The 27,013-nt window shown below is 32.5% G+C and overlaps 1 protein-coding gene across 1 annotated transcript; it reads right to left on the bottom strand.

Annotated features, from left to right (window-relative positions):
* Positions 1 to 12,467: 12,467 nt before the first annotated feature.
* LOC114344706 (endoplasmic reticulum chaperone BiP) lies at positions 12,468 to 21,779 on the bottom strand. Its single transcript, XM_028295532.2, has 6 exons — positions 21,612 to 21,779; positions 21,081 to 21,234; positions 17,333 to 17,691; positions 16,710 to 17,221; positions 15,802 to 16,354; positions 12,468 to 13,203 (listed from the first exon to the last, which is right to left on the bottom strand). Exons 2-6 carry the CDS (start codon positions 21,206 to 21,208, stop codon positions 12,779 to 12,781), a joined length of 1,977 nt encoding a protein of 658 aa, XP_028151333.1. The 5' UTR covers positions 21,209 to 21,234; positions 21,612 to 21,779; the 3' UTR covers positions 12,468 to 12,778.
* Positions 21,780 to 27,013: the final 5,234 nt, after the last annotated feature.

The following is a 27,013-nucleotide window of genomic DNA, read 5'->3' on the forward strand; positions in this document are numbered from 1 at the left end:
GTCTGGGATTGGTGAATGCGCCGGATTTGAATCAGACGAGAAGGAAAGGTCGCTGGACGTCTTGGCGCCATCCTGCAGGATCTATCGCTCCGTGCGCTGTGTAACAGGATGCTGCTGTCTGTGAGTTTGTCCTAATTCCGACAGTTTATTCTTATACTGACAGTTTTATGTGAATAAATTAGATGCGTGGCAATTGGGTTTGAGTAATATTAGGTGCATTTACTCCTGGACGAAAATAATGCATTTATTTATATGTATAAATAAATAAATATACGTCACTGTACGGAAAATAACATAATATTCAATAGTTCTTTCTTCATACAATATACAGGGCCGTTTATCTCTACGATTTAAAAATTATTGTGAATTCTTCAGCGCTCCAAAAAAGGAAGGTACCTATATGAAAGTTATATAATATGTTTTCTTATGAAACATACTATATTTGATGACATTTTTGCTAATACATATAATAGTGTTTTTGATTTATTTCGATATTTCTGAAAATGTAAAGTTTTAGAAAATATTAAAAATCTGCGAATCTAACATTTGGGGATAAATTTTTCTTGGGCTTTAATAAAAAACTACCATAACAGACTAATAAATACAATGGTAAGGGAGCCCAAGCGGGGATTTTTGTAGTTACTCGAGCGCGTCACATTATCACATGGGGAGAAACCTTGCACACTGTAAATGTACCTCTACCATATATTGTCTTTTAATACCCAGGAGTTCGTTAAGGCGGTCCGAAAAATAATATATCCTTAAATAAACTAGAAATTGTCAGATTAAGATAAGATAAGAAGTACATGCAAATTAGTGTATATTTCAAAAGTCTGACGATTTGAGCGGGGCGTAAGGAAATGGGCGAGTCACAAAGTTTCACAAAAAAAAGAGAATATTTCGCGAAATGAACGTCAGATCTAAAGACTAAAAAATACGTGTTCAATATTTTTCAAAAATCTATCGAATGATACCAAACACGACACCCCACGGAAAGTGGGGGTAAATTTAAAATATTAAATACGAACCCCGCGATATTTCGCGAAATGAACATCAAATCGAAAAACTGCAAAATACACATACTTATTCAATATTTTTGAAAAATATATCTAATGGTACCAAACACGACCCCCACGGAGGTTGGGAGGGGGATTACATTAAAATCTTAAATAAAGGCCCCCAATTTTAATTGCAGATTTGGATTCTTTACGTAAAAATAAGAAACTTTTATTCGAGATATTTTTTTCAAATTATGGATAGATGGCGCTATAATCGGAAAAACTATTGTTGGAAATAGAAAATTAAATTAAAAAATGGAAACTTCCCCACTTTATGGAAAACTTAACTTAACTTTTTTTGGTTTTATGACCTACTCTTCACAACCCAATAGGTTCCCATAACGCTCGAGTAACTGTAAATTTAGCATACTTCCCTCCCCTACTACAAGGTATTACGTTTTAAATAAGTACATTATTACAGCCTGAATGTGGCAATAGAACAATATAATACTTTGACCACCCTGTAAAAAAATTTGTTATAATAAATATCCATTTAGATTAATTGTTTTTTGGAAACGTTCCGGGGGAGAAGACCACGAAAACAGTCACCAACCAGAAGTTTCGACCAAATTCAGAGTTCAACGCGCCACTCGTTCTGCGAAAGCCTTAGAGCAGCGCTGAAGATAGAGAAAAATTGAGAAAATTTGTTAGAAGTATTGTAGGAAATCATAATCCTCAGTAATGGGGAAAATACGAGAGAGAGAGAGAGAGAGAGAGCACACGACCCCTATTCTCATTTAAAAAAAAATTGTCGATTACGTCATCACACCCAGATGGATGACGTCACTAGTACGATATATATGTCAAAAAATCATATAATTAAAAAATCGAATAACTTTTGTATTTTACATTTTTTTTCTAATTCTGTAAATAAAGCAGTTTACAAGGGGGTCAAAATATAGTGAATAACCCTGTACATTCACTGGGGCCGACCGACTATAATATCTTTTATTTATACTCAATTTAGAATGTGTGTACTGATTTTCAGCCTTAGTAAATGGATTTAATTACCTCCGCAGGTAAGCAATTTTGACAAGCTGTCACAGTACCACCTGTTCTACGTTTCGCTTGACCGACCGCAGTATGTTTCTCTACACAATCACGGTAATAAACTGTGAAAAAACTTCTTCTTAACGTGCCCTATCAAGTCCCCTTGACGTTGGCGATTAACATGGCAAAACTGTCTCTGTCTCGAACTATTCTATACATATATAGTTGCTCTGCTTTCTTTATTCCTGTCCACTCTCTGATATTCTTCAACCAAAGAGGCCTGTTTTCTACCAATTCCTCTGCATCCTTCGATTTTACCCATCATAATAAGTTGAAGAATATTATACCGGTCTCCCCTTACTACGTGTCCAAAATAGGCCATCTTTCTATACTTAATGTTATCAAGCAGCTCGCGGGCAGCATTTGCTCTCTTAAGGACTGCCACATTTGTCAGCATAGCCGTCCATGGTATTTTCAGTATACGTCTGTGCAGCCACATTTCAAAGGCCTCCAAACGATTAATGGTGGATATTTTTAATGTCCATGCTTCGACACCATACAAGAGGACTGACCAAATGTAACATTTAATCATGCGCTTTCGAAGTTGAAGTTGCAAGTTATCATTACAGAAGAATGACCTCATTTTTAAAAATGTCGTGCGGACTATCCCGATTCTACATTTTATCTCTTTATCTGGATCTAGTTGTTCAGTAATATGGCAACCAAGATATTTAAAACTGGGCACTCTTTGAATTATATGACCATCAACATATAACCTTGAATCTTGATGGACCAAACGGCTAAATATCATGTATTTTGTTTTTGAACAGTTTATGTTTAGGCCAAACTCTCTTCCCACTGTGTCAATGGCATTTAAAAGGTGTTATAATCCATTCATATCATCACTTAAAATAACTGTATCGTCTGCATATCTGAGTGTATTTATCAGAATTCCATTAACTTTCACACCACATTCCAAATTATGCAGCGCTTCCTTAAATATTTTATCTGAATATAAATTGAATAACAGTGGGGACAGTATACAACCTTGTCTGACACCTCTTTGTATTTTGCATATTTCTGTTGATTTTCCATTTATGCAAGCTGTCGCTGTTTGACGCCAGTATAATTTTTCTATGATTCGTACATCTTGACTATCAACTCCTTTATCCTTTATTATTTTAATTAATTTGTGATGTTTTACTCGATTAAAGGCCTTCTCATAGTCAATAAATACAGCAAAGACGTCTTTCCTTTGATCTCGGCATTTCTGCAATAATACATTTTAGTACATTTTCCCGAGTTCCCAGTCCATTTCTGAAGCCAAATTGTGTTTCATCCTTGTCTTCCTCACATTTATCTTTGATTCTACTGTGGATGATACGTAGAAAGATTTTCAAAGTGTGGCTCATAAGGCTTATCATTCTATGTCTAAGGACGTTGTTTTTTGGTAGGGTTATGAATTCGGACTTTAACCAATCTTCAGGGATATCACCAGTCGAATAAACATCATTGAAAAGTTTGACTAGTATTCCAATGTTTTCCTCATTTATGAGCTTTAACATTTCTTTAGGTATGTTGTCAGGACCAACAGCTTTCTTGTTTTTTGCCAATTTTATAGCATGTAGTATTTCTGGTCCTTCACCTTCATCTAAAGTCTCCAGTTCTTCGGGTCTATCATTATTATACAGTTCATTTATATAATTATACCAGGTAGTTCAAGCTTCGTGTTCGTCTATTATCATTTTTCCCGACGAATCGGTTATAGTTTGTGGAGTTTTCTTATGATAAAGACCAGCTACTTCTCAACTTTTTTAAACATATTAAACGTATCATGTTTTTCATTCAACTTTTCTAATTCCTTGCATTTATCCTCCATCCATTTTTCTTTAGTTACTTTTATTTTTTGTTTAATTAGTTTCTGCTTTTCTGTGTGAAAAAACTAGCTTTAGTAAATTCAGATAGATTTTTCGACGCTGCCTCTACGTCTATTAGTACAAAACCAAACATACCTGCTCTTACCAATATTATTAATAATAAACAAGATTAAATAACAAACCTTATGCCAATCAATAACTATTTATTTTCATCATAATGAGAAAATTATTTATTGTCCAAAATAAAAATATTTTGTAGAAATAAACTCCACAAAATTTTATAAGATTAATAGACACTCCCACTATTTCTTATAATTCTTCTTTTTTTAATGAAAGATTAAGTTGATTTTAGCAGTTAATAGTGTGAGGTAGGAATTTTTGTGTTGTGTTTCCTATAGGGCTTTTCATCGATTGTCATTTGTTTCGAGCTTTTGTCATGTGTCACATAATATTAATATATCTACGTCATACGTCTTTGGTTTGTATTATTGTATATACCAATAACGTATGTCGTAGATATATTAATATTATGTGACACATGACAGAAGCTCGAAACAAATGACTGTGAATGAAAAGCCCTATTTGGACCGTGCAAGTTCGGCAATGCGACCTCTATTTCTACGCTCTGTACTTTTATTCGCACTTTTAATTATATTGGCCAATTATATTAGTCCTGGTTGCTGGATAATTGTCAAGGCCATAGTCCAAAAAAATAATAAGAAGAAAGAATAAGATGCAGGTTATATTATGCAAACGTAAACAATTGTATGTAGTAAATAAAATTAGTTATTAAAATGCAGTACTGCAAGCAAAATACAATTAATTAAATTTACCTTTATATAATAATTGCATATCATATCAATATTGTGGAGCAATATATAATTTTTCTGCTTCAATGACAGAAGGTATGAAATATACGTCAATTTGACAATTTCAATTGACAATAAATTATTTAAGATAGTTGCAATATTTCTCCGCGACTCGCGCACGGTCGTTTCTCGTTTCCCTTCCAAGTACTTGCACACCGCGAATTCCGAATGTCAAAGTTAATTTCGGCAGACCGAATTCAGTACAACATAACATTGACTTCTGTTGTGTTTTTCGTTGGTTGGACTATGTATATTTATGTATGTATGTTTTCATTATGTAAGATTTCTAGAGTGTGCCGTTCGCAGAATTAGATGAACTGTTTATTTTTGTACCATACCCACGGTTATTAGACTTTATTAATGTCTTAGTAATGTTTAAGAACCGTGTACCATACCCCACTTTAATTTCGTTGTCCTCTTCATTTCCTTAGACTCTTACATTAGTGTTTTCATGTCCAAGCATTAAAATCTCCTAACAGCACAATTTCTTTGTGGCAATTTATATTTTCAATAAGTTCTAATAGGGTTCACAGAAAGAAATGCGCCACATTTTAAGGTTTTTCTTCTAAGTATTCTTATTATTTTTAACTTTTCCTTCACCTTGGTTTTCCAATTCTTTACTCTTAACACTCGTAAGTCGTCCTCCACCTCCAATTTTATATTTACTTATACTTTAATCCAATTGTTTGAAATATAATTTATATTTTGTCCTCGTAAACTTCTTTTATGCATTAGGATTAAGTACATAGAGCCCAGTGCATAGTTTATGACCACTTTTAACTTTATTTAACCCTTAAATTAATGCATCGTGTTGCCGTTCGGCAACATAGGTAAACGATTCAATAAAATATCTATTCTGATTCGAATTTGAAGTAACTGCATGGCGTTGCCTGTAGTCTACATAGTGTAAATATTAAATAGTTTGGCACTTTTTGCACAGATGGCATAAACATGCACTTCGACCCATTGAATTGTTTGGCTGATATGCCTGTCCTGTAACGTCGTGTATTATTTGATGAAGTTTGTGAGTCGTATCTAGTTAGAATATTTAGTGATTTATGATTTATTATTGAAAAAATATCCTAGTTAGTAGGTAAGGTATCTACTTTTTACTTTTATTATGCTCCCTTGTTATTTTTACCGCATTTATGAGAAAATTAAAAAACATTTTTTGTTGCTGTTTTGCTACAGTGAATCCTGTTTGCACTCAAGAATCCCTGACACAGAATATTTACATCTGATTCTTTATTACAGAATCATCGTCAGAATTATTTGTCGGACAAGGATCTGCAGGAATATTGGGCAAATTTCACTGGCCTGAGTAGTGAAGGTGAAAGTGATTTCTCCGACAAAGGTAGTATTGCAGACCGTGAATTTGAACCTACTATGGCGACGAATCTGATGAAGAAACGTGCAATGGGGCTAAAGATAGACACAACAGAAAATGTGGAAATGCTAGAAAGTGAGCAAATCATCCAGGAGAATGAAAGCTTGCCATCTACCGATCTTGGAGCATCCGCTAATGTAGTTGTTTGTTTGGCTCGCATTATTCCAGAGCATCAAAATTTACTTCTTCATCATGATATTATTATACAGGTGTACCGCTGCTTATACATAATGCCAAAAGGGGAATATTATCATTGGAAACAGTTCAAAGGCAACGGATACCATATTGCAAATTACCAACACATACGGATATGAAGAATTTCCTCGTGGTGACAGTCATGAATATACTACATCGGTTGACGGCGTAGATATCTCATCTACAAAGATAATAAAAAACGCTTTGATAATACTGCGAAAAAAGCAGTTGCCAATACTAGATACTCTATAAAAGAGCAACGGTTGCTAAGAACCAATAGGCAAAGCTTTTAACACGAGCAGCTTTTCGCAGAGAACTTGCAGAGTGTCTGTGCAAAATGAGCACAACCACAGCAAAAAGAGGGAGACCAAGTATACATTGGAAGCTGACATCTAAGACAAGAAAAAGAGAGGACTAGCTCAGTACATTTCCCCCAAAGATATTAGTGGGGACCAATATGCGCACTGGCCGGCTATAGAAGATAACAAACAACGGTGTAAATATCCCAATTTTAAGGGGTTTACACAATACAAAATGTCAGAAATGTGGTGCGACACTGTTTCAATAAAAATAATAATTGTTTTTATAATTTTCATGTAAATTAACAATGCAGATTTTATATCCTAACTTGACCTTGTATGCACAATGTAGCATTTTGGTAACAAACCTATTATTGTCAAAAACAAAGTGTTTAAAATTAAACTTAATTTTTTTGATTATTTTTTCATCATTTCTAAGCTTCCGCTAATAGTCCATTCTTTCACGGTTTTGCTCTAAATTTTAAAGAACCGCTTGGATTGACATGAAATTTGGCATACGTATAGCTTACATGTCAAAGAATAAAGTGATATTCTGCCGATGTGTGCTTTTGCCCTGGGGGTGACTTTCACCCCCTCTTGGGGGTAAAAAAATATATGTCCAAAATAAGTCCGGAAATGGGTAAATTGACTAATTTTAAGTAACTTTTGTTCTATAGAGCTTTTTCGCCAAGTCAACACTTTTCGAGTTATTTGCGAGTGAATATGTTCATTTTTCAACAAAATAACCACATTTTTAGACGGTTTTTCGCAAATAACTCAAAAAGTAAGTATTTTGTGAAAAAAAAAACGTTCTTAGAAAAAATATAGCCTATAAAAAAGTAAAAAAATGGTGTACGCGTTAGCTCTGGATCTCGTAGAACCAGAGTTATAGCCAATGAAAAATAGATTCATATTCACCAAGTTTCAAATAGAATATTTCGACGTGAAATATCCAAAAAATTAAGCACTTTTTGGGAAAAACCCAATATAACTTTTTTAAATGTTTAAAAAAGCTTTATTTTTGTTTTTACAAAAAGTTTCTAGCATTAAATTTAAGCAAGTTACGCTCAAAATAAAGTTGGTCCCTTTTGTTTTTGCAAAAAAAAAAAAATCGGGAAGACCACCCCCTAATTACCAACTTAAATGAAATTAATCGTTACCGCTCCACAAATTATTTTACTTATGTTGTGTTTATATGATCTGTAAGTTTCATCGATTTAAAGTGCTTATTTTTGAAAAAATTTGGTTTCAAAATAAAATTTTTAAAAATTTAAATTTTGAAAAATATGCTTTTTTTCAAAATAACTTAAAAATTGTGAGAGATACCAAAAATCTCGAAAAACAAAAAAAAGTCAGATTTGCTTTTCTGAATATCATGTATTTTTTTGTTTTCCTGTTAGACAAAAATTGATTGAGATTTGGTGTTTCTAAATTTGCATACATTCGTGATCAGTGACTCGTTCAACCCCTTTTAACTACAGCCCGTTCAATAATAAGGACTTGAACCGATGAAACTTACAGATCATACAGTGTGTCTGCGTAACTTTGCACCATATGGGAAACTTTTTTAATATCAATTTTACGAAAAAAAGTCATTCTTTATAAAGTGCTCTGCATAGTCTAAAACCTAAGGTGCAATCATCAGATATCAAATTTTGTCAACAGTATACGAGGTATGTCAAAAAATATTAATTTCGCTCAAGAGCAAACTACCTTTATATTTCAAAATATCAAAAAAATTTATTATGAAAAGTTATTTGTAATTAAAAACCATATTCAAATATGCAATAACAGCCATCTACGAGAAAAAAAATTTCTGAGATTTTCCTAAATTACTGATTCCGAACATCATTTTTATTTATTAGACCTGTAATAACTCCTTTATTAATAATTTTAGGAAAAAAAGGTATTCTTCATAAAAATCTGTGCATGGTCTAAACCTCAAGATGCAACCATCAGTTATCCAAGTTTGTTAATTTTATACGAGGTGTATCAAATAATATGAATTTAGAAAGAATTCTTTCTATATTCTTTCTAAATTCATATTATTTGACACACCTCGTATAAAATTAACAAACTTGGAAAACTGATGATTTTATCTTGAGGTTTAGACCATGCACAGATTTTTATGAAGAATAAGTTTTTTTCCTAAAATTATTAATAAAAGAGTTATTACATGTCTAATAAATAAAAATGATGTTCGGAATCGGTAATTTAGGAAAATCTCAGAATTTTTTTTTTCACGTAGAAAGCTGTTATTGCTTATTTGAATATGGTTTTTAATTACAAATAACTTTTCATAATAAAATTTTTTGATATTTTGAAGTATAAAGGTAGTTTGCTCTTGAGCGAAATTAATATTTTTTGACATACCTCGTATACTGTTGACAAAATTTGATATCTGATGATTGCATCTTAGGTTTTAGACTATGCAGAGCACTTTATAAAGAATGACTTTTTTTCGTAAAATTGATATTAAAAAAGTTTCCCATATGGTGCAAAGTTACGCAGACACCCTGTATAAACAATATATACACGAGTCAAGAAACTTGTGAAGTCGTAACTATTAAGTTCATTTAAGATACTAATTAGGGGGTGATTTTCTCGATTTTTTTACCAAAACCAAAAGGGACTAACTTTATTTTGAGCGTAACTTGTTTAATTTTGCCTAAAAATGATTTTATTAACGTTTCGACGCCCAAGTCGGGTGTCGTTGTCAAAATACAAAATAATACTAAATAAACAAAAATGTTGTTGCTTAGTAAAAAATTATTCTAATAATTTATTTTATTTATTTATTTAACAATCCTACCAGCGGATAAAGGAAATGCAACTGTAATAATGGATAAAGTACAATATGAGGACAAAATTAGAGATCTAATTACAAATGGACCTTATACCAAATTAACGAAGGATCCAACGAAGACACTGGAAAACAAAATCTATAGAACTTTATTCAAATTTAAAAATGACCTAACGTACTATCAAAGAAAATTAATGACACCTCATTACAGTAAGACACCACATTTTTATGGAGTACCGAAAATTCACAAAGCAAATATTCCACTTAGACCTATTTGTAGTACCATCAATTCTCCTTGTAGTGAACTATCAAAATTTTTATTAAATATTATAAAACCATTTGCAAATAATAATGACACATTTATAAAAAATACACAACATTTTTTAAACAAATTATCAAATATTGAATTTAATCCAAATAATATTTTAGTAAGTTTTGACATAAACAGTTTATTTACAAATGTGCCATTAGATAAAACTTTAAACATAATCAAAACGAAATTAGAAAATGATAATACATTAACAACTAGGACAAGACTAAATGTATCAGCTATAATGGAGTTATTGACATTATGTACTAATAATACCTATTTTCAACTAAATAATGAATTCTATAAACAAAATTTTGGTCTCTCAATGGGCTCTTCTTTATCTCCATTATTGGCTAATATATTTATGGAGGATTTCGAAACTAATATCATTTCTAAACAAAATTTAAAACCCACAGTATGGTGGAGATATGTAGATGATGTGTTTTCCATATGGCCTCATAGATCGGAATTGTTGGATACGTTCCTGAATATTATAAACGATCAAGAAGAAACAATAAAGTTTACAATGGAAAAGGAATACAATAACACCCTACCTTTCCTCGATGTTTTGGTCTCAAAGAAGGATACTGGATATGAGACTCAAGTGTATAGAAAACCAACACACACCAACAGATATCTCAATTACAAATCAAATCATAACATCAACGTTACAAAAGGGAATCATTAAATCCTTATATGATAGAGCCAAAATTACTTGTTCTAACGAAAATTCATTTTTAGAAGAAAAACAATTGTTAACATCTGTTTTATTAAAAAATGATTATCCCATATCGTTTATAAATAAGGAATTGTCAAGATTGGATCGAATGGAACAGAACAACTTAGAACGGGATCCTACAACATTCACAAGAAATAATACGAGGAAAATATCAATACCATATGTAAAAGGACTATCCGAGAAACTTAAAACAATAGGAAATAAATTCAACATATCAACAACATTCAAAACAACAAACACATTGAGATATATTCTATCTAAAACTAAACCTAACAGTGAACAAGAAAGAACAAAGAATTGTATTTATAAAATACCTTGTGAATGCGAACAGTTTTATATAGGTGAAACGTCAAGACCATTAGACGTTAGAGTAAATGAACATCAGTCTTATATAAAAAATAGAGAATTTGATAGATCTCAAATATGTCAACACGCATGGGATAATGAACATAGAGTTCAGTGGAGAGATTCAAGTATAGTCCTAAAAGAAGCAGATAGTAAAAAGAGAAAAATCAAAGAAGCGGCTCTAATTATGCTAAATGAAACCAATTGTGTCGCAAATTCCTCGGTAGAATGCAGTAGGATGTGGTTACCCATATTAAAGGAGGAAGTCAATAGAAAGAAAATACCACAATTAGTAAATCAGTAACATATCGAGTTAGTACATATTTAGTATTTTAGTATTATTTAAAATTTAAAATATCAAGTCAGAATTTGGTATTAGTTTTGAGAGTAAACTAAATGTAAACCCAAATACTTACGATGTCGGGATAGTATCACGAGGTTTTTCCTGGTTTTCCCTCGTGATTTACTATGGAATCTCTAACGCGAGAATTTCATTGTCACCGTTACATTTGGTTGTCTTTTTAAAGACAGATCACATGCTATGATTTTTTGTGGCGGATATTCTTGAGTTGGGATTGATTTCATGTAATCGAATGAACTGTCTTTTAGTAAAGTCGTCCCAGGAACGCAACTCATCAATATTGGCAATATCATTTTAAAGTCGTCTACTTTAAAATGTATAATACGTGTCTGAATTGCCGATATAAATGAGTCAGATTAAATAAATTATTAGAATAATTTTTTACTAAGCAACAACATTTTTGTTTATTTAGTATTATTTTGTATTTTGACAACGACACCCGACTTGGGCGTCGAAACGTTAATAAAATCATTTTTAGGTAAAATTGTGGCTTATTTCCCATTTGAATATACTTGATTATACAAATGCCACAAGAAAATAGCTTCAGAACAACATTGTTTAATTTTGATGCTAGAATTTTTTTATGATGACACAAAAATGAAGCTTTTTTTAAACACTTAAATAAGTTGTAATGAGTTTTTCCCGAAATGTGCTTCATTTTTGGTTAATTTCACGTTAAATTATTCCATTTGGAATTTGACGAATATGAACCTATTTTTCATTAGCTATAACTCTGCTTCTACTAGGTGTAGAGACGTGATATATACACCATTTTTTTAAATTTTTTACACGCTATATTTTTGCTAAGAATGTTTTTTCGACAAAATACTTACTATTTGAGGTATTTGCGAAAAACCGTCTAAAAGCGTGTTTATTTTGTTGAAAAAATGAACATATTCACTGCAAAATAACTCGAAAAATATTGACTTGGTGAAAAAACTCTATAGAACAAAAGTTACTTAAAATTAGCCAGTTTATCCATTTCCTGACTTTCTTTGGACGAATATTTTTTCACCCCCAAGAGGGGGCAAAAGCACATATCGGCACAATATCACTTTTTTTCTTTGACTTGTTAGCTATGTGTATGCCAAATTTCATGTCAATCTAAGCGGTTCTTTAAAATATAGAGGTTTTGCAATATTTTACCGTTAAAGAACGGACTATAAAGGCCTTTTTTGATATTTGACATCAATAAAAAAAATCATTCATTTAAGGGTTAAATGAAACACAAATATTTATTTTTTCAAGTAATTTTATTGAAAAATTACAGGAAAATTGAGAATAGTCAAATACAGGTGTACAATATACAAAAACAATGCATTTACTACTTAATACAAAAAATATATATCACAATCATACGCCTGTACCTAACACGCAAAATAATAAATAAATAAGTTCACCCATTCAATGAGCAAACCGGAAAATTTACAAAAAAGTCTATTACAAAAAAAGGGATAACAGTCACGGAAATTAAATAACACACGATCGTCCGCATTCTCACGCATCCACACAAGTTTTTTCAGTCTTTTTGGCCTACAATTCACCTCACAATTCATCTTTAAGTTCATCATCATCCTCACTTGAGGGTGGAGGTGGGGCGCCACCTGTGCTCTGGTACAATTTAGCGATGATGGGCTGCACGACATCTTCCAATTCCTTCTTCTGTTTCTTGTAGTCTTCTGAATCAGTATCTTGATTGTCTTCCAACCATTTGATCTTCTCATCGATTGCTTCTTCCATTTTGGTCTTTTCGTCATCTGACAACTTAGCTCCCAACTTGTCTTTGTCGTTAATTTGGTTCTTGAGCGAGTATGCGTAGCTTTCCAATTCGTTTCTGGCTTCTACTCTTTCTTTAAGTTTCTTGTCTTCATCAGCGAATTTCTCGGCATCGTTGATCATACGGTCAATGTCTTCAGGTGTCAATCTGTTCTGATCGTTGGTGATAACAATCTTCTCCCTGTTTCCAGTTCCTGAAACAAAAACAGATATTTAATAAATGTTCAATATACAAGGCGAGGCAGATAAAAGTCCTATTAGAAATATCTCAAGAACTAAATCCAACAGAATCATGAAAATTGGAATGAAGGGGTTTTGAAGAGTGATCTATTTAATGAAAATATTTTCATCGATTTGCTACTTCCCATTATAGCGGAAGTGGCTTATAATTTTGTTTTTTTAAATGGAACACCCTGTATATTTTTACATTTTTGGATTCTCCTCATGTCTTCTTTCTTAAAATATGAGGTTTTGTAATGTGATACAGGGTAATTTCAAAGATAATTACATATTTTTTATTAATTTCCTAGCAACATTCACACCCTGTAGAATTGTAGTAAGTAGTTTGACATCAAAAACTCTATTTATGATCAAATGATTTTTAATATAGTCTACTAATGTTAAAAATTGTTAGTATAGCTAAATGTTGAATTTTACTATACAGGTTTGGTCAAAACTCGGAAAAAGTATTTTCTGAGTTTTCTTAAATGGAACACCCTGTATTTTAGTATTACAGCGAAATGACATTTTATGGTACTTTTTTATTTCTTAAGCATTCCCTATACCTAACTGCTTTAATTTGTGAGCTATTGGTGATTCAAGCTAAACATTAATTTCAACAAAAAATATGTGAAATTTTATTAGGTTGGCCGTGAAAATATTCAATAACAAATAATTTTTCTGAAATAAATACATATTAATCTAGACCAGAGGTTCTCAATCTGTGGTACATGTACCACTGGTGGTACATATCATTATTGGCGGTGGTACACAAAACACAGAAAAAATTAAAATAGTAGTACTTAGTAAGTATTGATAATACAATTTAAAAATATAGGTGGTACCAAAAATAATAAAAATAACTGTAGGTGGTACATCACTCAAAAATGTTGAGAACCGCTGATCTAGACTGATATTTAAAATTACCAATAATGGTTGAGCTATCAAAATACTACGTAGTTAACATTGTTGGCGCGATTAACAATTAAGCACAAATTAAAGCAGTTAGGTATAGGGAATGCTTAAGAAATAAAAAAGTACCACAAAATGTCATTTCACTGCAATACTAAAATACAGGGTGTTCCATTTAAGAAACCTCAGAAAATACGAACTTCGAGTTTCGACCAACCCTGTATACTAAAATATAACATTTAGCTGTACTGATAATTTTTAACAATAGTAGACTATATTAAAAATCATTTGAACACAAATAGAGTTTTGATATCCAATTATTACAATTCTACAGGGTGTGAAAGTTGCTACGAAATTAATAAACAAAGGTAATTACCTTTTAAACTACTCTGTATAGCATTACAAAACCGCATATTTTAAGAAAGAAGACATCAAGTAGAATCTAAAGATGTAAAAATATACAGGGTATCCCATTTAAAAAAAACCAAGTTTTAAGCAACTTCCGGTATAACCGGAAGTGGCAAATTGATGAAAATATTTTCATTAAATAGATCACTCTTCAAAACCCCTTCATTCCAGTTTTCATAATTCTGTTACCTTTAGTTCTCGAGAGATTTCTAAGTTGTTTATCTGCCTCACCCTATATACAAAAATTATTATAACTATGAAAATAATAACAAAAACAGTTTTTCATCAAGTACCTCTAGGAATAATTATTAAAACGATCGAAAATATCTACCAGAAAACACAATAAAAGTAAAAGTAGCAGAAGAACTGACTCGATTGAAGCTGGCAATAGGATAAGACAAGGAGACCCCCTGACTCCTTTATTGTTCAACTCGATGAAATAATAAAAAAGTAAGAACTAAAAAAGGATAGTAAATCTCTCAAAGTGAAGATGATTTACAACGTTGCTGCACCAATTTAATATAACTGCTCGAAAATTTAACATGTTAATTTCCCCAAAAAGAGCAAATGCATGGTTATACAGCAAATCTAATAAGATGTAAATTAGAGTAGGAGGGTCAGTTCATAGAACAAGTCATGGAGTTTAAATATCTAGGCATCACACTATCTAGCTACAGAAAGCTTGAAACCAAAGTGGAAGATCAAGTGAATAAAGCAAACAGAGTCGCGGGTTTCCTAAATGAAACAATATGTAGAAATAAAAATATCAGAAAAGAAGTGAAAGGCAGAATTTACAAAACAGTCATCAGGCCAATAGTAACATATGCGTTGGCTGAAAGACTTCAGTCGATGGTCTTTTGGAACAACCACATAAGCCGAATGTCAACAAATAAAGTAGTAAAGACAGCAAAAGACGGTTCCCCAATAGGAAGACGATCAATGGGTAGACCATGAAAACGATGGAATGACAACTTACTGGAGGCACATTGAAAAACAGACAGTCACATCTACACAAAAAGAAGAAGGATTTTCATTTTTAACTTTGTTCTCTCTGCTCGTGCTTTCAATAAAGTTTCATAATATCCATTAATCTCTATGTCTCTTTTTAATGTTTTTAAGGTTTTAAGGTTTTTTGTACAATTTTTATTTCTGGAATGCTGATAAAAAAAATTTATTTGCGTTGCTAATCTGAATAATCCCACCATTTTTACTACCACACTTTATAAAACTATTTAAAAACAGCAATAGCTTACCTTTGTCTTCAGCAGAAACTTGCAAGATACCGTTGGCATCAATTTCGAAAGTAACTTCAATCTGTGGTACTCCTCTAGGTGCTGGTGGGATACCGGTCAAGTCAAATTTACCCAACAAGTGATTGTCCTTGGTCATAGGACGTTCTCCTTCGTATACTTGGATGGTGACAGTGTGTTGGTTATCAGATGCAGTAGAGAAGATCTGAGATTTCTTTGTGGGTATGACAGTGTTTCTTGGGATCAACTTGGTCATGACACCTCCTACAGTTTCAATACCCATGGTCAAAGGATTGACATCCAATAGTACAATGGCATCAGTATCTTGTTCTCCAGAGAGGACACCAGCTTGAACGGCAGCACCATAAGCAACAGCTTCATCAGGGTTGATACCTCTTGAAGGTTCTTTGCCTCCAAAGAATTCTTTGACCAATTGTTGTACTTTGGGAATACGAGTTGAACCACCTACAAGTACAATTTCATCTACATCTTTCTTGTTCATGTCAGCATCTTCTAATACTTTCTGTACTGGTTTCATGGTAGAACGGAAAAGATCCTAAAAAAAAAACAAAAAAAAACTGTTAGTAATGTTGTATTTTCCTATATTTTATTAGTGAAATAAAATATAATGATCAGATAATTCAATGGTGGGCTGCAACAATGTTGTAAGCGATAGATTGGGTCAAAGTGCGATATTATTGTATATCCAAAGGCCAATGCAAGCATCTTTCAATCAGGCTAAAAACATTTTGCCTTCCCCGAGTTTTTTGTACCGCAATATTGGTATCCGTATTGTCATAAAAATGACTTGTCAAAAAGTTTTTTCCATCTCTTGCATAATCTTAATTATGTCGCTTACAACATTGTTGCAGCCAACCACTCAATTTACTGATAAAGAAATAATAACTTACCATGTTTAATTCTTCAAATTTGGCTCTGGTGAGAGTTTCAGAGAAATCATCACCTTCAAAGAAGGATTCAATTTCAATCCTGTTTTGGTGACTGGAAGACAAAGCTCTCTTGGCCTTTTCAACTTCTCTTCTCAATTTCTGGACGGCTCTGTTGTCTTTTCTGATATCCTTGCCCTTCTTCTTCTTGTACAACTTGATGAAATGATCCATAACTCTTTGATCGAAATCTTCACCACCCAAGTGAGTGTCTCCATTGGTAGCAACTACTTCAAATACTCCATTGTCAATAGTCAAAAGGGACACATCAAAAGTACCACCACCCAAATCAAATACTAATACATTCTTTTCTCCTTCCTTCTTATCAAGACCATAGGCAATAGCTGCGGCAGTAGGTTCATTGATGATTCTCATGACATTAAGACCAGCAATGGTACCAGCATCTTTGGTGGCTTGACGTTGGGCATCATTGAAATAAGCAGGTACTGTTACAACAGCATGGGTAACCTTCTTGCCTGTAAAAAAGAAAAGTTTTGATTAACTTCTTATATTTTATGCCGAATTTCTTAGTAGCATGTCTTGAGTCTGTGATTTAAGATCTTTTTCATTTTTGAAATTCAACTTACCTAAATAAGCTTCTGCTGTTTCCTTCATCTTTCCCAAAACCATAGCAGAAATTTCTTCAGGGGCAAAGACCTTAGTTCCCTGGCTGGTTTCTACTTGAATATGTGGCTTCTGGTTCTTTTCAATGACTTTGAAGGGGAAGAGCTTCAAGTCATGTTGAACTGTATGGTCTGTGAAGTCACGACCAATGAGACGCTTGGCATCAAAAACAGTGTTTTCAGGGTTTGTTGTAAGTTGATTCTTGGCAGCATCTCCGATGAGACGCTCACCATCGGCAGTGAAGGCAACATACGAGGGGGTGATACGGTTACCTTGGTCATTGGCGATGATTTCTACTCTACCATTTTTATATACACCCACACTGGAAAAGAAAATAACATTGTTAAATTTGTGAAAGAAAGAATAGATAAATAAGATATTAAAAATGTTATGACTAAATTTAATATCAGCTGGTGAAATCTAATATCAAAATTAATAATTTTATGTCTAATAGATCAAATATAGGACTAATGAAGTGTTGACTGATAATAACTTCTGCCCAAAACAAGGCACGTGTGTAAAAAGATACACTTGGAGAAGACTTCAAATTCTAAGAAGAATTTGATGAAATATTAAATTCATAATGCAATAAAAATATGTATCCTTTTATAAATGAGAAGCTAGAACTATCTTGGGAGCAAAGAAAATCATAATGACACCTAACATGTGAAATCTCAGTCACAACACTACAGCAATGACTTAAAAAAATATTTGTCAAGATGAAGACATTATTAATGTAGATAAGTGTAAAGATGGGCAGGATATAATATATTAAATGATGAAATACTACTAAATACAACCTTCTGCAAAAGACTCGATGGCAGAAGGTGAGTTGGTTACCCAAGGAAAGGATGGAAGGATGCAGTAAGGAATGATCTATATAAGATTGGGGTGCAACAATATGAGATTGTTGAGTAAACCAGCAAGAGTGGTGGAAAATAGTAAATGCAGCCAAGACTTATAGAGACAAGAAAGAAGAACAATGTGACCTTATGTGATGCAGCAAGATTCCCAAGTGATGTAGACTCAAAAGTCATATAATAACAATACTAATATTAGTTTATAAAAAAACAGTGCTCAAAATATACCATAATGAAAACAGATAGCAAGAAAAGTTTACGTATCACAACTGATGCTAAATAAATAGTGAATAAAGTTTTAGTCGATTCTACAAATTTTGTGATGGATGATGATTATATTGTAATGCACTGTTGGCATAATTTTTAATCGGTACTTGACTTACTACCTGATAACATCTAGCCACATGGTGCCACACCACATGAACAAACACCTACAATTTTATGAAATTGTTAGACGACAACACAGAAACAAGGTACTTCCACATAGGATGTTAATCTAAATTGTAATTAATAAGGAGAATTAAAAAAAAACAAAAAGAAGCAAGTGAAAGAATACTTTTAGAATGTAAACAGTATTAGAAGAAATAATTGAAAGGAGCTGAAATAAAGGTAAAATAGGTATGTTTTTTATTAAGTAAGGAACAAAACTATACTGCATGTCAGACATGCGATTCAGTGTACTGAGAATAGAGCCACTGCAAACTAAATGAAAATTTTGTTGACAATGTTGCTGCTCTCAACGGCAGTGGCTGTAAAAGATAGTATTAGGCAGGTACTTGTAGAGGATTATCGTTGTTAACTGCTGTGGAATACTAAAGGAGGATTTATTTATGATAATTCAAAGAATGGTAATCCTGCTTGCAATATACAACCATACTGATTCTAACGTTTGAAATGGAGAATATAATCATAATAATTGGCAGAGCTAACAACAGTCAAAATCATCTAAAGATGATAAACAATCAGTCGTGTGATGGATGACCGAAGTTAACTTTAACATTTGAGTTAACTCTCAGGAATAACGATGCCCATAACTATTTAGGTAAAATTCGGTGTGATGTATGGGAGTTATGAGATAGTTATTTGATCAACGTTATTTTAGAAATAGGGTTTGAGGAAAAAAGGTTGAAGTAACAAAGAGAACCTTGTGTAGAAATAGTACAAGTTAGAGTGAGCACAAGAGATAGTTCGGAACATACTACAGGATGGGTAGCTGACCGTAAAAGTAAATCCCCATCATCGGCCACTGTCGATGACTGAGCAGTGCCGAACAGCAAACAGCTGTTCAGGTTCGGTGGTGTTTCAAATAGTAGATAGAAACAGGGTTGCCAGATTGGTGTATTTTCTCACAATTTTGGGGTAATTTGAAAGCGTGGAAATTTTTGTAAGCAGAAATTGTACTGGGATTTTTTGGGGGCCGAAAATTGTGGAGTATTTTAAGGGGTCATGGTAAATTAAATTTGCGAATGTACATAGAATTGTGTATATTATACTGGTGATTATACTCCCATAAAATGAAGACCATAGGAACTATTAATTATTTCCAGGGCCCTCGTTGATATGTAGTATAATTTTGTTGTGCTGTTCTCTTCATTTGACAACTAATTTATTATAATGCGGCAAAATTTAAATGTGGGGTATTTGAGCTTCAATTTGAGGGAATTTCAGTTTCTAAGTGGGGGATTTATAAAATATCATCTGGCAACTCTGGATAGAAAGCTCAGTAGATTCTTAAAATAAAATTTCAACTTATATCTCTCGATTTGATTTTTGTATCATTTTTAAAATTGTATTACACTTCTATTCTTATTTATTAAATTATTAGCTTCTAAATTCACTTGATTTCTGTCTAAAAACAAGTCAAAAGATGAACTTAACCTTACATATCCTTACATAACTACAAAGTTATCTCATAACTTGAGGTTTAACGTCGCGTTATAAAGTGACAGTTGATTTACCAGATAACTCAAGAACTGTCGAGAAATAATGCAAGTAGTTAAGTTAAGTATGATACATCACACCAATTCTACAGGATAACTTTATGTTAACGATAACTTCGGTCATCCACCACACTGCTGAATACTGCTGTTGTAGATAAATTTGTGTTTTTGGACTCTTTAATAACTAAGAAGGGGGCTGTACTGAAGAAATATAAAGCACTGGTTAACAATTGCAAAAAATTTCTATGGCAAAATTAACAAAAATTTGGAAAAGCCATGAAATACCTATATCTACAAAAATGAGACTGGCAAGAAGTCCAGTTTTTGCAGATTTGCATTTTTCACTTATGCATCAAAATGCTGGACTTTTATGAGAATATAGAAAAATATTGTAGATGTATTTGAGATGTGCTGAAGACAAATGCTGAGAATACCATGGGTGGCCCGAAGAACAAATGAATCTATGTTGAAGCAGCTAAACATAAAGAAAATACGAAGACCACAAATATCAGAACAATAAATATCAGGCAATTTTGGACACATGCTTGTAGAAGGCAAAAGAAGTCAAGGTACATCTTCCACACAATATACTGACCACATTGTTGCTCCATTGTCAGAATGTGCTAGAATAGTAGAAGATAGAGAGAAATGCAGGAACATTGGAAAAAGTAGCTAACAGCTTCATGATATCCTACTACCATTAGGTTAAGGAATAAGAGGAAAAAGAAGGCAACAATAATGAAATCACATATTCAAAATAGATATTCCTAGAAGAAAGAGATTGTAAAATCCAAATTTCTTGATGCAAAAATGTTTTAAAAGTATCATTGTTAAAATGAAATGAATACAAAAAAAATCATGGTATCATTATGCCATCTGGTAAGAATTTTTCAATGAAACTTGTCACTTACCATGAATACGTTGTTCCCAAATCAATTCCGATGACTGTTCCAACATCTTCTTTATCCTTTTTCTCTTCTTTAGCTCCCAAAACGGCAGCTAAAAGAAGCAGCACTCCAAATCCCAAATATAACCTCATTTTGGGCGTTAGTCTGACACACTTATCTGAAAAGAATAAAAAAACTGTTAATTGTAAGTGTCTATGAACTGTAAATTGTAACGGTAAATTGACGATTTGGTTGTTCAAGTTCAATAATGGGTGTATGGTCATACGGATTGAATAACTGTACCATAGACACGTCATTTTAATTAACTTTAAAAATGTGTTAAACTTTAGGTAGAAAGGCATCTACAAAACACAATATTTAACCAAAAGGTCGTCTATTACACAGAAAAACATGCAAGATGAATTAATTAAACAATCTTGTCTGGAGCATTCTGGAATACCGGCTGACCAAGTATTAAAAATCATTAAGTTAGTAATATTAAATTATAGTTTAAAATGTACAATAGTAACCTAAGAATGTGTTTATTCTACTTACATTTAATTTAATTCAGCCTAAACCACAATAAATATCACTTTTCACTCCTAATTCCAATTCTCATGTGTTTCCTTTATCGACTTCTTTGACAAACTGAATAAAATTCTGAGCATGACAGAAATATAGCATATAGAAATATTCGTGTTGCTTTCTTATTGGTTGTTATCCGGACGAGGCAAACAGTGATTGGTGGAAATTTCACGTGTTGGCGTGTCGTCATTGGTCCAGCGAAGTATATTCGAAATCGAAAGCGTTCTAGATCATACGTCCGTCCTAATGTACGTGTCTTTTTTACTGGAATCTGATGCAACGTACCGTAGGTATTATTTCGATGAGTGTGTGGTGAAGCGCGAAGATTTGAATTCAAAATTGTCCGCCGACAATGTGTCAATAAAGTTTATGGAGTTAATATTTAAATAATTAATTTTGTTGTAATAAATAGGAGCATTTTAAAACTTAATAGTTCACGATGTAGTTTATTCCTAGTTTATTAGATGCAATATTTTTAACTTTGTCAAGTTCAAATCTGTTTGTTGTTTTTTAAGATGTTTGTAAGTATTATTTTCTGGAAATTACCTTTAATAAAAAGATATCAGCTTCTGTAAGTTCCCGTGTTCCCGTTTTATTTACTGTTTAGTTTAGGATTATTCAATAAAATTACTTTGCGGTATTTTAAGAGCGTAGAAGCAACATTTCGGGCCAATGGTTTTAAATGCATTAATTTTTTTCGAATCCTGAAAAAACTAATAAATAATTTTGAAAAATTTAAACGCAGAATGAAAGACTACATTATTATCGAGGCCCGAAAGTCCCTTAGAATAAACAGAAAGTTGCTTTTGAATGAGATATTTGAAATTAAAAATCACACTCAATCTTCTCTACTTTTTCACCCCTGTAACTGTAACTTATTAAAATAAACATAGAAGTTTTCAGGACCTTCCGGCCCTCGGTAATAATGTAATCTTTCATTCTGCGTTTAAATAAAAAAATACTTACTTATTACCATTGGCTTATTAGTTTTCTCATAGGCGAGCGGCAGGCACCCCCAAAATGACCAGGTACTGACTACGGAGAGGTGAATGACCAATTTGAGTCATATTGTATGTTTTTGATGGTGCTGAAAACGAAAATGAGGTTTATTTTGAATTTTATGTGGGGGAACATTGTCAAAATCGCAATTTTAGTCTAAAAATAAAAAAAAGGAAATCACGTTTTTTGCGTTTACCTAGCTACAACTCTGACTACAACAAAAATTTTTCAAGTTTTTACAGCATATAGTTCTAACATAACATTTCTGAAGACAACGATACCTGTTTCAACCTTTCAGTCTTATTCTGATAAAGGTTATGAATTTTTTAAAGTAAAATGTGCAGATTTGCGCATTGCAAAGTTTAATCGCAAAAGTTGAGTGACGAAATTTGAAACTTGACTTTTTAATCACGATTGTGTTAAAATATAGAGTACAAAGAAGTTTTCTGGAAAGTTTTAGATCAAAATGTTTTATAGAAAAAAAAATAGTGCCACTTTTAATATCCACCTTAGAAATCCCCAAAATAACGCTTAGTTTTCAAGATATTGACCATGGGTGGTGAATGGTTAATTTTGGTCTTAGCGAACGGCTCCACGGGCGAGAAATTAACGCTAGCAGTAGCCGTAAAACTAACTTAAGGTTTCGCGGAACGAAATAGGAACAGTGCCGGATTTAGGGTATTTGCGGCCCTAGGCCAAATTACCCCGAGCAGCCCCCGATAACTACACGATTATGTAATTAAAGCATAAAGACTTAATAATAATAATAATAATTAAAACGTTTATTTTAACTTTACTTTTTAAAATTCGTAATACAAAGTATAACGTAAATGAATAGAAATGCCTTTAATGTTCTATTTGAATACGGACATAAATAGGTTGAAATGTGTTTACTAATTAAATAATCTTGGTTTGAAAATTTGGCTAAAACCCCAAAACAGCTCTAACAATTTCTATATTTATAGAAATTTCGAAAAAGAAAATTTACAGACAGAATTCTATATTTATAGAAGCCTTTGAGATGTTGGTTTTTCGAAGGATGCTGACGATCTCTTGGACACAGAGGCGTAGCTACCGCCGTATCAGCCGTATCAATTATACGGGGCCCCCGATATTCAGGGGCCCCAGCGCGGCATGTCGAAACAAAATTCCATTCAAAAAGTTGAACAAAATATTCTACAATTATTTCACTATTACAACTCTTTGAACAGTGTACAGTGTATATTGTTTGAAATGGATACTTTATCTATATATAAAATATATTTATGTACAGGTAGCTATCTATTTTCTGCCTCTCGCCTTTCTATAACTACAGTTTTTGTTTTCAAGCTAATTTTTATTGTCTATTCACCGTTGGTTGTATGTGACAAATTGCATAATGTATAATGCTAAATTGCAATATTTGTAATCACTTTACCTTTGAATATTTAAAACATTGAAACACTGTGTATTGTTTGCCTATATTTTCGTGTAATCTGTTCTTTATCTATAAATTTTATTTAGGCATATCTATGTATTTGCCGGTCGGTCGTCGTTAAAGTATAGATCTTCTTTGTTTACGTTCATTTTCTATGTCCATTTACCCGTGGCTTGAAAAACCTGAATATTATGTTTTAAAACGACGAGTCTCAACAATTCAATATATTTTTCGACTTTGGTGCATTCGAGTTTATTAGGTTTATTATTATTATCTATATTTGGGTTTTATACGCAGAACTTATACTTAGTTTTTAAGGTTGTATTATGCAATTTGCAATTTATTTAAATTTTTCAATATACAGGGTGTACATTGATAACTGGAAATAATTTAACTGTAGATTCCCGGGCTCAAAATATGTATTAAGATTTAACCGAAAAACAAAAAACGAAAACTGGTACGTTAATTTCAGAGATGAATCGATTTCATCAATTGCAAATTTCTAGTACCGATCATATCCATCCGTTTTGGGTAGGTCAACGGATATTTTTTCGTATTATTTTTTATGTGTTTAATTTTGAAGCATTTTTGACACTAGAATATTAAATTGTGAGGTATTCTGGTACTAAAAGTTACTCTTGCTTTAGGTCGGTAAAATACACCGTTTTTTTGGAATTTTTTTCCAAATTTTGTTCAAATTCAAAAAACGAAACATTTGCAAATTGATTTTTCTAGAAGACGGTGTATCCTACCGACTTAAAGTAAGAGTAACTTTTAGGAGTAGAATACCTCATGATTTAATAATTCAGTGTCAAAAATGCTTAAAAGTCAAAGACAAAAAAGTTATGCAATAAAATAACCGTTGCCCTACCCAAAGAGGACGCATATGATCGGTATTAGAAATTCACAATTTATGAAATCGATTTATCTCTGGAAGATAAATAAACGTACTATTTTTCGTTTTTCTAAATAGAAGTGTTCTAGAGGTATTTAAAAAAAAACTGATTAAAAGTCGACATTTTCAAAGAACTCCAGCTCCCTTAGGAAGCATTTTCGGAGTAGGTGATTTCGGCTATTCCTTAAAATTTTATTAATGAAACACACTGTATTGTTTTGTTTTATTTCAGTATCTTTTATTTTGTAATAATATTGACGATTTTTGTTAATTTCAGTAAACTGTATTTGTTATTGTTTTTTCTCTAACCTTTGTACCTAAGCTTTGTCCATAAAATTGTAAAACTTTCAGTGACAAGAAAGCATATTTCTATTCTATATAAGCGTTTTTGCTTCTTTTGTTGAACATTTTTTTAGCACTAAGCCATGTCAGTTGTGGAAAAGGGCCCCGCGACAAACTTTGATATGGGGCCCCTGTGGGGCTAGCTACGCCACTGCTTGGACAGATCACGTGACCAACAACGAGGTGCTGAGAAGAATAGAGACTGAGAGAGAATTCTTAAATATTGTAAAAAACAGAAAAACGAGTTATCTAGGAAATAATTTACATAGGAGAAAGATACAACTTTTTACGACTCATAATGGAAGGGAAAGTGGAAGGAAGAAGCGGTTCAGGAAGAAGCAAATGCTCCTGGCTGAAGAATGTGAGAGACTGGACAGGCACGGACACACATTCGATACTAAGAACCCCTCAAGATAGAAAACAATTTGCTCTAGTTATAGCCAACCTTCAGTAATGGAGAAGGTATCTTAAGAAGAAGATAGAAAATATATAATTCAAAATGTTAGCAAACAGCAGTTATTTGTAAAATTATTAATATTGCTAAAATGATTATATTATAAATAATTAATATTGTAGTTAATTGTTAAAATTAAATACCATTTGTTTCATTCGGAGAGAAAAGTACAGATGACAACAGAAAACTAAAAAAATCCGAGTTGAAAAGACATAAGTAAAAGAACAAGCAAAATAATATGAACTGTACTAGTAATAGGCTACGAACGGTACTGAAAAATAAAAATATTAATGCCTGGTTGCGCCAACAAATCTTAAGCTCCAGCTTACACCAGCTCAGCTTATAGATAGGGCCGATTTAAGTGTCACATCGTTGCACTATAATTTTCAATTCTTATCAATGCAATCCACATGACAATCCATTGTGGCAAGCTGAAAATTGATCTAAGATCTGTTGGTGCAACTAGGCATAAGAATACAACAAATAAACTTCTAGATCAGCGGTTCTCAACCTTTTTGAGTGGTGTACCACCTACAGTTATTTTTATTATTTTTGGTACCACCTATATTTTTAAATTGTATTATCAATACTTACTAAGTACCACTATTTTAATTTTTTCTGTGTTTTGTGTACCACCGCCAATAATGATATGTACCACCAGTGGTACATGTACCACAAATTAAGAACTTCTGTTCTAGATCATTCAATTCATTATTCTCTTATAATAAATATCATATCTAAACTCTAAAAACTCACTTTTCTAGCTTTTTGGCTGCAAAATCTTTAATCAAATTTTTAAAGTCTAAGGCTTGAAAAAGCTCAGCATTTGAAACAAAACTGGCCGAACTAGACAATCTAGAATCTTCGTCAGAAGTCGAGTTACTCAAGTAGTTTTTGATTCTTTTCAACACGCTGAATGATCGTTCTCCTGATGCAATAGATGTCATCATGCGTAGTAGAATGCGCAAAGCCGTGTCCATATTCGGAAATAATGTTGTTAACTGTTTTTCATGAATGATTTTCAGATACTCCAAAAGTGTATTTCTCGGAGGTTTGGTAATCTTGTTGTGATGAGGTTCTCTTTCTTCATCAAATATACCTTCAACAAAGCCTTTGACTGTACACAATCTAGTCCAAAGTCGCCATCTATGTCGATTCGATACTTTTTAGTCAAAATAGAAACGCTTACCCCGATTTCTTCATTGGAAATTGATGATAAGTTGTTTTAAATCCATATTCTTCATTAAGACTGAAATAAACATCGG

The sequence above is a fragment of the Diabrotica virgifera genome, chromosome 1 (assembly GCF_917563875.1).
Source record: "Diabrotica virgifera virgifera chromosome 1, PGI_DIABVI_V3a".
NCBI classification, from domain to species: domain Eukaryota; kingdom Metazoa; phylum Arthropoda; class Insecta; order Coleoptera; family Chrysomelidae; genus Diabrotica; species Diabrotica virgifera.